The sequence below is a fragment of the Centruroides sculpturatus genome, unplaced genomic scaffold (assembly GCF_000671375.1).
Source record: "Centruroides sculpturatus isolate CEXI.00-Female unplaced genomic scaffold, Cexi_2.0 scaffold68, whole genome shotgun sequence".
Taxonomy (NCBI): Eukaryota; Metazoa; Arthropoda; class Arachnida; order Scorpiones; family Buthidae; genus Centruroides; species Centruroides sculpturatus.
In genome coordinates, this window is record NW_019384331.1 from 740,309 (window position 1) to 755,071 (window position 14,763).

Genomic DNA, 14,763 nt, shown 5'->3' on the forward strand with positions numbered 1-14,763 from the left:
GTGTTTTCGTATTTATTAACTATTGAACACAAGACTGTGTTATTATTAAAACACTTGGCGTTTTTCCTCTTTATTCAGTTGATACGGGTACTTCTACATGTTTTGGGCGTATAGCCCCTCATCAGTCAACATTAAATATGCAATGACACTCGTACAGCACAAGTTCATATTCACCTTACCGGGAGGGTAAGTTGATGACGTTGACACCACAAACCTACATACATTCAATTAAACAATAAAACTCTGTATAAATATACACGCCCATACCGACAACGTACCTAGTTATACCAATTTTTGTTAACTGTTATTTCTTACTGTTAAGTAGGCGTAACACATCCTCTATCTTCTTATTATTAAAGTTGATAAATATATATGCAGAATCCTTTCTAAGATTAATGAATATTTGATTGGTTTCTCACAACTTCTCTTTTTCACACAACAGAATCAGATAAACTTGATTGGAAGTTTATCTGATTCTGTTGTGTGAAAAAGAGAAGTTGTGAGAAACCAATCAAATATTCATTAATCTTAGAAAGGATTCTGCATATATATTTATCAACTTTAATAATAAGAAGATAGAGGATGTGTTACGCCTACTTAACAGTAAGAAATAACAGTTAACAAAAATTGGTATAACTAGGTACGTTGTCGGTATGGGCGTGTATATTTATACAGAGTTTTATTGTTTAATTGAATGTATGTAGGTTTGTGGTGTCAACGTCATCAACTTACCCTCCCGGTAAGGTGAATATGAACTTGTGCTGTATGAGTGTCATTGCATATTTATTGTTGACTGATGAGGGGCTATACGCCCAAAACATGTAGAAGTACCCGTATCAACTGAATAAAGAGGAAAAACGCCAAGTGTTTTAATAATAACACAGTCTTGTGTTCAATAGTTAATAAATACGAAAACACAATTTCAAAAACGAATCAAAAAATCCACATATTAAAAATATTAGGTAATAATTTATCATTTATTTCCATGAGAATTTTTTAATGATGATGCTTACCACTACATTATATATTAATTAATAATTTAGCTAGTTTTTAAGATGCAATTCTTGACTCATATGGTATAGTTTATCGGTTTGTGATGAATTCATTCTCATGTGTTAATTTTAGATAACTTGGAATAGCTGAAGAATGCAATATAAAAGCTATATGTAAGAAGTGTATGGCTTATAAAGAATTGTTATGAAATGTTGTCTTTAATTTGCTTTTTTTTTTTTTTCTTTATAGTGCCATCAATGGGTCCATTAAATGTGACTGCTAATGCTACTTCCTCTACAACAATTGTAGTTAAATGGAATGAAGTGCCAAAAATTGATCAGAATGGAATAATTGAAGGATATAAGGTATACTGTGATTATTTCTGGTTAATGTTGTTAATATAATCAGAAATTAATGTAATAATGCATAAGCTTTTTTATTATAAAATTGATATTTTAATAAATAACTCGTAATTTTTTTATATAAATGAATTTAAATTTGATATAAAATAATATAAAAGATCTGTTTCTATGAAACACCATTCATTAGAAAAAATGACTACAGGTAGGCCTCCTACAATGCGGTAGATACGTTCCTTGAAAATACCGCGTTGTGGGAAATCGCGTTATAGGAGACACCAACTCAATACAAAAGCTGGGATTCGGTTTTAAAAAGAGAAAAACTTGACATTTGAATGGCATTTTTTGAATTTTTCAAACCAGCCATTGGTAGCCACGAATTTAACACTGGTTTCATCAGCTGATAAGTGGCGTAGCGTAGTGGGGGTGGCAGGGGTGGCACTTTTAGGGGGTGGCAAAATTTCACAATAAATAATAATAATATCTTGTAAAAATTTGAACCATTTCATTTCATATTTTTGTTGCACCTATGATTCGGACTGATTGAAATGAGCACAGAATTGTTCATTACTTATTCTGTGACAAAACTGAATTTTAGTCTTTTAAATTGAGATACCTAAATAAGGGGGCGGCGAAATTTTCCTCCGCCCCGGGCGGCTGACACCCACACTACGCCATTGCAGCTGACGACTGTCCCATTTGTTTTAAATAATCAAATATTTTTAAGGCTTTGTGTTTAAGTGCAGTTTTATTTAAAGGCAACTGTTTCTTGTTCATATCTTCTAACCATAATATTAGCGCTTGTTCCATTTTTTACATTATATGTGCTCTCGGACTAGCAACATTTTTCACAAGAATAGATGATCCGGATGCAACCAAATTTCTAATCTTTTCTCCTGATTGCTTAATTGACCGAATAGTCGACTCATTTAAATTAAAATGCCTACTAATATCAGCTATCCGCTGTTGATTTTTAATTTGATCCAAAATTTCTATCTTTGAAGAGTTATAAATTTCCTTTTTAACGACGGTCCTTTCTTTTCATTCGGCATTGTTATGGCTAAAATTTTTTCAATCAGTTTTGTAGACAGTAAAAATCGCAAAAAATAATTTTTCTTCACTATATTGTTAAAAATATACACCCAATAGAAGTTTATACTGTATTTTGGACCATTTTTGCAGTCCCCACTTATTGAAACAGTATAAATGATGGAAAATTTAGTGATATATTTGAGTGTTTACGGTAACTGATGCACATCTGTCTAGAAACCGGTCTTCCCCTGAAGCTTTCAAGGGAATAAATAACACACCAACGTCGACAAACAGCTGTTTTCAAAGACTTTTAGCTCTGTATACTGAACTGTGGCTCATATCATGTGATCCGTTGCGATTTTTCTGTTATCTGAAAGATAATTCATTTCTAAATACCGTAAACCGTGTTGTAAAAGTACCGCATTTTTCCAACCGCGTTGGAGCGAAAATGTGTTGTAAAGGTACCACATTGTAGGAGGCCTACCTGTATACAGGTAGTAAATGATTAAACTCAATTACAGTATGTGTAATTAATTTAATGCAGTCATTTTAATAGTGTTTTAAGAGAGTAGATTTCCTAGATACAAAATGGATACCTGACATTTAGCACTAAAGCAATTTAAAAAATATGTTATTTGAATTAGTCATTCTAAAAATTAATGGGACTCAAAAACTGTTATTAATGAAATTCTAAAAAAGTGTTTTGTTTTGAGAATAGCAATGTAAAATCACATACTGTAGATCCCCCTATAACACTGTTGATAATTCTGTGTTATATGAATTCCATGTTGTATGAGTCACTTAGATTTTACAAATACGTGTGCCGGGCTGTGAACGGCTCACTTATTTGTAAAATCTAAGTTACTCGTACAACATGGAATTCATATAACACAGAATTATCAACAGTGTTATAGGGGGTCTACTGTATACATATTTTCAAATTTATATAAGGTATATATGTTACCGCTAAAGCTCGAAATCCGTTAATGTGCGCATTACCTAGCTAATCTGCAGATTAACTAGGGTGATCCATTAAAGTTGCGAAAATTATTCCATTTCTCAAATTACCTAGGTAATGTTCAGATTATCTAGATAATCTGCAAATTACCTACTAGGCACTCGGTAAAGTGAAAATAAGATTTTTGCTGGAACAACAGCAACGTTTCTGTACGCTTAAATTAACATAATGTTATTTATTTAATTTTCAATATCTAAAGAATCAAGTTAATACAATCAACAAATTAGTTGATTGAATCAATCATCAATCAATTAAAAAAACTTTAATACAAAAATCAAACGGTTTAAAATATTACTACAATTAGGGAAATGAATTTGCAAAACATATGATAAAATTGTACTTACTTATTAGTGCAATCTAAAGATTGGTGACACTTTGAATTACGTAGCAATTGGTTTTTGCGACAAGCACGCCTATTTGTGGTACATTTAGATTTGCAGTCACATTTTCTGAAACCCTGCCCAGTACCAAGGGATTGTTTTATTGCTGTTTGACGTAAAGATATTTCTACAGCAGGGACATCCATCTTCTTTCGTTAAAAATCTCTCTTTGCAAACACTGAATTCAGATTTTGCATACAATTGTTTTAAAATACCTGTTTTAGTATCAAGTTTATAAAAGCCATCCTCTGTTTTACTAAGAACCACAGCTAAAATTGAACGTGCATCAGTTTTTGCTCTGTCTTCTTCGGGTACTTTAATTCTCACAGCGAAACCTTCATCGACGTTTGGGTGCTTTGCATTAGAAACTGCTAACATTTTCTTTGCTTGCTTTTCTAAACATTTCTTGGCTTCATCACGCTGTATTTTCTGATCCATATTCTTTTTACAGATGATGCACAATACATTCTTACCATACCCTTCCTCTTTAGGATCTACTTCACCACAAACTGCGTGAACAAACATATTACACGATTTACACTTGTGAGCACTTGATGCTGCTTTTGAGCAAACAATACAGACTATGTCTTGTATAGTGCTCTTTACAGGCTCCGTACGAAACTGTGATGGCGATTCTGCTGAAGTTGAGAGTAACTCAGTGATGACTTCTTCAACTTGCAGAGGCGATTCCTTGGAGGTGCAGGGTAACTGAATATTCTTCGTGACTGCATCATCAATCAACGGTATAGAAGGCAGTTTAAGATTACTATCGGTAAATTCTTGTATTTCTATAGGTGATTCTGTAGAAGCGGGGGATAACGGAATGTCCTCTTGAGTAAGATTTGACTGTGATCTCATAATCACAGTCTCTTGTGAATCTTCTAATTTTTCAAGGTCTTCTTCAGTTTTTATCGAATGTCAAACAATTCTCCGGCATGGACAAACTTTTTCAAACCTTTCTCGCGCATCTGACAACGGCTCAATGAGTTTTTCACAGCCTCGTACAGTCAACACATCACACCTTTGAATTATTTGATAATCTCGAGATGATTCTTTCTTCTTGGAAACTTTTATTTGCTTTACATCTTCAATTATGGAATCATACTTTGGTTTGTTATTAAAACACTACGTATTATATTTTAAATCTTCGCTAAAGAGGTTTGCGAAGAATCTTTTCTTGATTTTACTCACCAATTCGGTGCTTGCTTGCATTCTAGGATTTAAATTTATCTACGTAAAAAGAAGGAGTGGGGAAAGGAAGTGAAAGAAACAAACTTTTGAACTTTAACGATACGGAAGCCGTTAATGTGCAGATTACCTAGATACTCTGCAAATTACCTAGGTAATTTGAGAAATTGAACAATTTTCGCAGCTTTAACGGATCACCCTAGTTAATCTGCAGATTAGCTAGGTAATGTACACATTAACGGATTTCGAGCTTTAGCGGTAACATATACATGGATATTCATATATATTCTTTTTCAATGAACTTCATGGATATCCCTTGATATGCACATACAGTTTGGCAACCACATAAAAAGTTCATACACACACAACTTCTGACTGCATTTTTTTTTTTTTTTTTTTTTTAAGACTTAGATAAAAGTTTTTGTTTTTGATGTAGAATCATAATATGCAATAAAAAATGGGGAGTTTCCATTAAAGAAAATGATGATGACTTTATTTCACAGATTGTAGCACCATCTATGATGAAACCAATAGCCCCATCTTGTGGTTCCCTTAGTATAACATTTTTGATTCAGTGATTTATTTTGTAGGATGTGTATTTTTTGAATTATTTCAGTGGATTGATTAAACAATCCTGTATATTTATTATATATGTTTAGTATAGTGTAAATATACAATATATATTACATATTCTCTCGTCTTCATAATTAATAATTTGTTATTTTTCAGGTTTATTTTGGAGCAAAAATGGTTCCATTTAAATATAAAGTAATAGAAAATAATATTACATACACTACTACATTGACAGAACTCAGGAAATATACTCTTTACAGTATACAAGTATTAGCTTTTACACGCATCGGAGATGGTGCTTTAAGTTTACCACCAGTTCATGTTCAGACACTTGAAGATGGTAAGAGATTTAATTAAAAATTATATAAAAATATTTTTAAAATAATAATTAAATAGGAATAACCGAGCTCTGCAGTTCATTAAGAAAAGATTACAAAACAAAATTATAATTTGATAGTATGTTTGTTTATTTTATTTAAATAAATATTTGAAATGTTAATTTTTCTATTCTATCAATAGTACTGTCAGTTAATTTTCCTGAACTATTATAAATTTTAAATAATTTATTTAATATATACATTATTCCCTATTTGTCTGTGCAATCTAACAGTTTGCAATATTATTCTTAACTTTTAGCATTCCAATGCACTGTTACAGTGGCATATATAGTAAATATCATAAGAGTGCTAGACCCATCTGTATCACTACATGTGTATTGCTGCAACAAAATTATATGATAACATAATTGTATAAAAGAAATGATAGAAAATACAAGTTATTGATAGTTACTGATAATGGAAGTACAGTGGTACCTCGGTACGTCTGCTTTAGAATACGTCCTGTTTGGACGAAACAAACTTTGCTCGATATATGACTTTTGTTCGGTATACGACTTAATTCAATTATACGCGCCATCTATGAACAAGTAGCACTATCAGTGTACTAGACCAGACTAGACATTTGCGGTGCCACAGTTTATAACTTTGTTAAATTTCTTCTGATTTTAATTTGTAAATAAAATTTTATTATTTTTATTAATCATGGATTGCAAAAAGGCAAATGAAAAGCAACAGAAAACTAAAAAAAATTACTAGAATTACAATGGAACTGATAAAAGAGATTGTTGAGAAACATGAAGGTGGCATGCGTGTTCGAGATTTCAATTGCTGGATACCGTATTCCGAGAACGATAATATTGACAATCGCGAAAAATAAAGACATTATTAAATCTGCTAACGTTGCGAAAGGAGTTATATTAATTTCTAAACAGATCGAAGACATTAGATCATATTGAGAAATTGCTTTTGCTTTGGATAACTGAAAAACAGTGTGCTGGCGACAGCATATTGGAAGCAATTATTTGCGAGAAAGCTAAAAAGATACATGCTGGTCTCATGAAAAATTAAGCAGGAACTAGCCAGGAAAGCGAGGTGTTTAAAATCAGCCATTTTTTTCCATGAGAATGGATTAATCATTTTTACATTACTTCTTATGGGAAAGGTTGGTTCGGTATACGTCCTATTCGGTATAAGTCCAAACATTAGGAATGGATTAAGGTCGTATACCGAGGTTCCACTGTATTTCTGCATAAGCAGATGATGATGAATGGTATGATTCTACAGAAAATGTGGATATGCCACAGAAACAGTTACCAGTTGCTCATAAAAACATTCTGAGTGACATTTTAGATCTAGTTTTGAGTCCACCTAAAAATTACAAACTTGCTAAGTTCAAATTTGGATACTCAGATATGAAAAATTTCTTGGAGTGCAAAGGAATAAGATTTTGCTTGTTTATTTGATTGTAAATCAATGTTGTATAAACATGTTTTCTAAGACTTTTCTCAGTTAAGATATGATTTAAAAATACTGCAGTTTTTATTGTTGCTATCATTATCTTTTGCTGTTTTGCTATGGATCTAGATATTGTTTTTTTAATTCTCCTACTTATTTTTTAGGAAAATTCATTTAGAAAGTTAATTATTAATTTAAATATTAACGTAAATAATTTAAGATTTGACTCATTTTTCATTGAATTTGCATGATATATGCTTCAACTCATTATAAAAACAAAGTCGATTCTGTTATTAAATATTATCAGTATAATTGTTGTTATAACAACTTTCTTAGTTGAACAAAAGTTAAGTTATATATTCAAAGCATTTATTATTTAATTATTATATAGTAAAGTAAAACAAAAAAAAGTTATAATTAAAAATAATAACTAAAATGATAATATTTTTTAAAAAATATTTTATTTATAGTTCCTGGAATTCCGTCCAACATATCTTTTCCTGATGTATCTACAACAACTGCTCGTATATTATGGGATGTTCCTGAGGAACCAAATGGTATAATTACAGCATATAGAGTTTCTTATCATATAAACAGCACTCTTGAAGGCTCCATTACTAAAGAATTGCCATCAACTGATCGCACTTTAAAAGTCTTTAATCTCAATCCAGAAACTTATTATTTATTTACTGTCACTGCGAAAACTAGTGAAGGTTGGGGTAAAACTGCTCAAGCAATTGTATTCACTACTAATAACAGAGGTACATAATTTAAATTCTTATATTTAATTATTTTAAGAAGCATTTATTATATTAGATATCAAAATCTTAATTAAATATCTATAAAACGTATTTAATATTTATCAGTAAAATAGATTTGGACTTATGTACTGTACTCATATATGTTTATTAAGAGTGATTCTTGTTTTAAAATACAAAATATGCAAATATATATTATTTTAGCATTTCATTTTTGATCAGTTTGAATCTGGATTATGAAAATAAAAAACATTGTTTTATATAAGTAAATAAATATGATTCAAACTTAAAATTTGAATGATATTTTAAATAATTTTAAAACAACATAAAGGAATGAAATAAAAAAAATATGCTGCAGTTTATTTAATTGAAATTTCTGAATTTATCAAGAATGCTTAATGCATTATTGACTTTTTCACAAGAAAAAAAATCAATTAAACAAGATTAATATATTAATATTCAATTTCAAATCAATTCTCAAAAGCATTTACTTGTGAAATATTATTGTTTCATTGAATTAAATTTTTAAATTTATTTTTTCACAATAAAAAATTATTAGTTTTTTTTCACATGCAAAATCTCTGTAAATACAATTCTAATAAATAGCATAACAACTTTGTTTAACAAAGTAGTTTCACATAGTTTTATCATAAGATGAACTTTAGCATTACATGAATTTCTGAAATTTAACATTAAATAATAATATGTAGTTTTTAAAAGTTATATATCTTTTTTAAAAGTGTTGTTAATGAGAGGTTTTAATTAAAGAACCAAATAATAAAATTTAATCAAGCTAATATTTTATTAATAAGACTTAATTATATATCTTACTAACAAGATATTAGCTTAATTAAGTTTTATATCCTTTCAAATTCATCATTATTTTGTAGATAAACTGAAAAATGTTGAATCAGTATTTCAGAAGCATAAGTATCAGTACTGTAAAAGAATTCATAAATTATATATCTTAATTTTGAGTATTTAGGTTTGAGTAATTTATGAAAGAATTTTTTGATTCAATATGGTTAAAATTTTATTTTATTTATCTTACTAAAATATATTATAATTTTTAATATCTCATATATAATAATTGAAAAATTATTTTTATAGTTAATTTTGATGTATTTTAGTAGAATAAATAAAATAAATTTTAACATTTTATATACAATTAAACTATCAAATCAGCCTGGCGTTGCTCTGGCAAACGATTTGGATGATTTGGTAAATATTGTATGTTTGGAAATTAAGTTATTACTATTAAAAACAAAAAAATTGCATCTAAAATAGCACAGTAGAAGCTGTTCTTCAGGTTAAGCCTTAATCCTCTCCTCCTTCCCTTCTGGAGGAATTTCAAAAAATCCCTTCTAGTGTGCATTTTTGTGATGTACCCTAACTGTGTCCCAAATTTCACCTCTTCAGGTTCAGCAGTTTGCTCTGGGTGATGATGAGTCAGTCAGGACATGTAATTTTATATATATATAGAAGATTAGTAGAATAAATAAAAATAAATTTTAACATTTTATTTATAATTTATATATGTATACATATAAATGTATATATATTTTGAAGAATAATGATTATGATGTAATTTTGGAATTTTTTTTTTAAACAGAAGCTCCACAACCACCTTCAGCACTTTACATTCGAAAATCTCAAATTCAAGCAAGACAAATTGCTTTCAGCTGGACACCGGGAAGAGATGGATTTGCTCCATTACGTTATTACATCATTGAAATATCAGAAGATAATGGCATTTGGAAAACATTACCAATTAAAGTTGATCCATCAGTTACTACCTATACTGTCACAGGGTAAATAATATACAAATTCAAATAAATTCAATAATCATTGTATATTAATTAAAAGATATAAATATTTTTATCAGTTTAAAGCCATTTACACTTTATAAATTTCGACTACAAGCAATAAATGATATTGGTGCAAGTGGATGGAGCCCTGAATCAGAAGTAACTCAAACTTTACCTGCAGGTATTATACTATTATACTTGTTTTAACAAAAACAAAAAACGAACTTCAGAGTCATATGAGTAGTCTTACATTTTCTGTTGACTATTAAAGCATGCATAGCAATAATTACTGTTCTAGTGGGTTTATAAAGTTGCTGTCTGTTCTTATTATTTCATAAAAAGTAGTCAGACAATTTTTATTTTAATAATGTTAATAGTGACTTTCTTTTACTTTCATTTATTGCTGTTTTTTTTTAAAAACAAACAAATATATTTTTTTTTATTTTCTAACAGATTTTGCTATCTTTTCAATTTCATATTAATACAACATAAATTTGAAATGTAGAATATTTAATAACTTTTAAGTGAGATGATGACAAAATCTGTGATAATGTCTACTAAATTGTTATTGACTGTATTATTCTATTAAATTTTTATGAAAATTCAGATAACAAACTGAAAATTTTAAATCTACATTTTAATTTTGTATTCCTCTTTTGACCATTTATTATAAGGATATTCATGATATTTCTTTTTAAAATTAAATTCAATTAACTAAAGACTGGAAATCTCTTTTTAGATTTAAATAAAAAAAATTGCAGAAAACAAAAACAAATTTACTTTAAACATATTTATTGATATTGATATCAACTTCAAGAATATAGCTATTAGGGAAAAAGTTGATTTAGAGTTGATAAAACTATTTGAGTAAATTTATTTTTTGAGTTTTAAATTTAATAGCAAACCTGAAAAATAGATTTACAGAATATAGTTCATAATTTATGGTGTATGTGCAATGCTTTTTGATATTGAAATTTTAATATTTCAAAACTATTTCAGCTCCAGATGATCCACCTTCACATGTTCTAGTGTCACCATATACAACAACTTCGGTTCGTGTTAATTGGGAAGTAAGAATATGTTTAATTGTATAAATGTTTTGTTTTGTTTTATTTTTTAAATAATAATTATGATATAACAAGATAATAAAATAAAAATTTTTTAATTTGTGTTTTTCAGCCGCTTCCTGAGTTTAAATGGTATGGTGATACTCAAACTGCAGGGTACAGGATTGAATATTGCCAACTTTTAACTTACACTGTTTCTCGGAGTTCTGATTGTCCTAGTAATCGTGTTTATGGGGTTAACATCTCTACTGTTTTATTGCCAAATCTTGAACAAGATAATATTTATGAGATAAGAGTATATGCATTTAATAACCAAGGTGACAGCATTCCAAGCCTCCCTGTTTCAGTTTTTGTTGGAGAAGCAGGTAATTTTTAAATTTTACTTGTAAATATTATGATTTTTCTGAGAATGTATTTAAATGGCTACAAATATTATATTTTATTTGATTTATAAAAATTTTTAAATTTATTAAGAAGTTTGAACATTTTTTACTTTGTCATATTTATTTTTCCATTTATAATAATAATATAATTATATTGATTATTATTTTATAAACCTTAAGTTCATTAGCAAGAAATGGTAGTTGTTGGACAACATATTTTGGATTATTAATTGTTGGAAAACAAATGTAGAACTCAGCTGAATGTTCAAATCTTACACTTGAATGTTGCATCTATTTTATAATAAACTAAAATTTTGTGACAAGTCTAGCATTATTTGATATATTGAGCTAACTTTTTATTGATAATGATTCATATCTGTTACCCCTTACAATGGCCATTTTATTAGTCATTAGATATTTTTTGGAAGATGATATATAGTGGAAATTCATTAATCCAGTACCTGATAATATGGTATGTCCAGTAATCCAGCCCTATAACATTGTAAGTAGCTGATAACCTGGAATTGTCCAATAATGATCTAGTATGCTAGTATTCCTTGAATTGGAAATTGTTTTCATATATGATGTAATAAAGATCCTGGGCAGAAATTAAGGTGAAGGTAGACAGTGTGGCCATCCTTATTACTACATTTTGGTAGGTTAACCATGGGAGAAAAAATGATGTGATAGAGAAACTAGCTCAATTTCTTACAGTATCTTTGTTTTGTTCAATTAGATGCTTTCACTGATGATTTCTGTCAGTAATATGTATTTACACTCCAATTGCCAAACAAGTTGGTATAAATTTGGAAACTTATGTGAGAACACTTGTCAAAAGTTGCATTGCTTGATATATACAACTTTTGACAAGTGTTCTCACATAAGTTTCCAAATTTTCCAAAAATATAAATACATCAGTAATCCAATTTTTAAAATAATCTGACACTGACTCTGGTCCCATAGATGTCAGAATTAATAAGCTTTTACTGTAATTTATTTTTTAACTGTTAAAAAGTTAAGAAATAAACTTAATTCAATAAACTACACTGAGTGAAATATAAATTGCAACAATAAGAAGGGGAAGTGCAATTTGTTTGAAAGTTATGGACAAGACTGATAAGTAGGTAAGACATGATAAAATTTTCAGAGTAAAAAAATTATTGTTTATACAAAATGGCTAACATGACTGTACCAATATGGAATGGCTTCTTTTTAGAAATACATCACATCTATCACAGTATTGAGTCAGATATTTTATATAACATCTTAATACTACTAGCTATGCTTTTTAAATCTGTTAGAGAAGAGCTACTGTTGTTGCACTGGTTTGTTTCAGATTGCCTCATTGTGTCCCAGACATTTTCTACTGGAGAGAAATCTGGAGGTCTGTTATTATCTGAAATATTCCCAAGAGATTTTTCCATATGTGGACAGAAATTATATTACTGAAATAAGACATTATCCACCCCAACCATGAAGAGAAGTGCTACAAACTTAAACTTAAAATTTTATCAACATGTATCATTGGGATGAAGTGGAACGGGATGTCTGAGCTCATAACCTTGTCTTCCTTGGGGAGGTCTATGGAACACCATTGAGAACTGCTGATAGAACATTGATCCAAACACTACGGGTTTTTCATGGAATCAGTATCAAGGTGCATCATAGCTGCAATTTGGACAAAAGGAGGTCCAACACAATATTAGACAGCTATCTCCAATTTGGTATTTTTTGTGTGAATGATTAAATTATTTAGCTGCTTATATTTATAGTGTGTCTAAAATGAAATATGTCTAGAAGAATTTTATCTCAGAATTTCAACTAACACAACTGGTCGTGTATTTATAGTTATGATTGTAGAATCAATCCTACTTCAATTAATTTCAAAGATTTAAAAGCCTTGTTTGAAGTAATTTTTTTCTAGATATCTAATTATTAAACTAATTATCTATTTTTTAAAATTACTATNATTTTATAGGGAAGTCTGGTTTATGGTAATGTTAGCAGCTACTAGTGTTGTTATCATTATTATTGTTATAGCAGTTTTGTGTGTTAAAAGCAAGGCATAACATAGCAGTGCCTATAAAATCAAAGAATTTAACACATGTGACCTCAATATTACATGGAATGGTAATAATCTGCATAAGAAAGTTCCTATTTAGTTATTGTTTTGTTTTAATTAGTTTTGTACAATTGTAATATAACATTTTTTTAGACAGATATGTTATTGCCTAACTTCAAATAGGCTTTTTTGAAAATTAACCTAAAATTATTTAAATATTTTAGTTCCTACTGGTGAACCACAAGATATTTCAATGGAAGCACTTAGTTCAACAGAAATAAAAGTATCATGGAAACCACCTTTAGAAACAAAACAAAATGGTGATCTTTTAGGATATAAGGTATTATTAATGAAAACATATACTTTTATGTTTATTTATTTATATATAAAATATATAGTAGAACCTTGCTTAACAAGCATAATTTGTTTTAGAATCTTACTTATAATGTGAAACACTTGTTAAGTGAAACAGTTTTTCCCATATAAATTAATGTAAAATATGATAATGCATTCTGTGCAGAAAAAAAAAATACTGAAATATTTTATGTATAACGTTTATTCAAAGAAAATTATATAGTATACATTGTTAAGGAGCATGAATCATCATCATCATTTCTTCTAGTGTGGAATGAACCAACCTGGAATGCAAATTCGATTTGCAGAAAACAAAAAAAATCAAAAAATTATGTCTCATAAACATGCCAAACGATATGCCAAATTTTTGGCTATGCAAAAGCTATAATTAAATACTAGAAATTAATTAATTTGACTAGAGGTAGGCAGTTATGTTTCCACCTTGTATTAAATTTAATAATTATAAAAAGTTTTAATTTAGACATTTCTAAAATTTAATTTGGAATTGGTCATTAAATTTAATATAAGATGGCAGTGTAACTATCTATCTCTAGTCAAATTAATTAATTTCTAATATTTAATTATAGCCTTTGCATAGTCCAAGAATTTGGCATATCATTTGGCATGTTTATTGCATAACAGGCTATGGTTGTTGATATTTATATGTAATATGTGTGAACATACGTTTGGAAAAATATGTGGTCACAAGTGCCACTAAGATGCTAGCAGAATGAGTGCTGAACACAGACTGATGGAGCATGCACACAATCCGTGACTTTCCTTCTCCTCGTCACTTGTTGTGCGAAACATCACTCGTTAAGCGAGTCATTTTTACAATTTGTTTTGCTTGTTATGCGAGGTGCTCGTTAAGCGAGGTTCTACTGTAATACTATACAATTCTTTTACTCCAAATATATTGAAAATAAATAATTAAATAATAATAACTATTACAATAAATATTATAATAATTTCATAATTGATTTTCAATTTTAATT

General features: G+C 28.9%; 1 protein-coding gene across 1 annotated transcript in view; it reads left to right on the forward strand.

The window, feature by feature from the left end:
* LOC111629839 (protein sidekick-like) overlaps positions 1 to 14,763 on the forward strand; it is a 90,793-nt gene that overhangs the window by 53,252 nt on the left and 22,778 nt on the right. The window contains exons 16-23 of the mRNA XM_023373752.1: positions 1,243 to 1,358; positions 5,700 to 5,883; positions 7,807 to 8,097; positions 9,707 to 9,905; positions 9,980 to 10,083; positions 10,902 to 10,972; positions 11,082 to 11,334; positions 13,639 to 13,754. Of these exons, the coding sequence (XP_023229520.1) occupies positions 1,243 to 1,358; positions 5,700 to 5,883; positions 7,807 to 8,097; positions 9,707 to 9,905; positions 9,980 to 10,083; positions 10,902 to 10,972; positions 11,082 to 11,334; positions 13,639 to 13,754 (1,334 nt within the window). The remainder of the gene's footprint in view (positions 1 to 1,242; positions 1,359 to 5,699; positions 5,884 to 7,806; positions 8,098 to 9,706; positions 9,906 to 9,979; positions 10,084 to 10,901; positions 10,973 to 11,081; positions 11,335 to 13,638; positions 13,755 to 14,763) is intronic.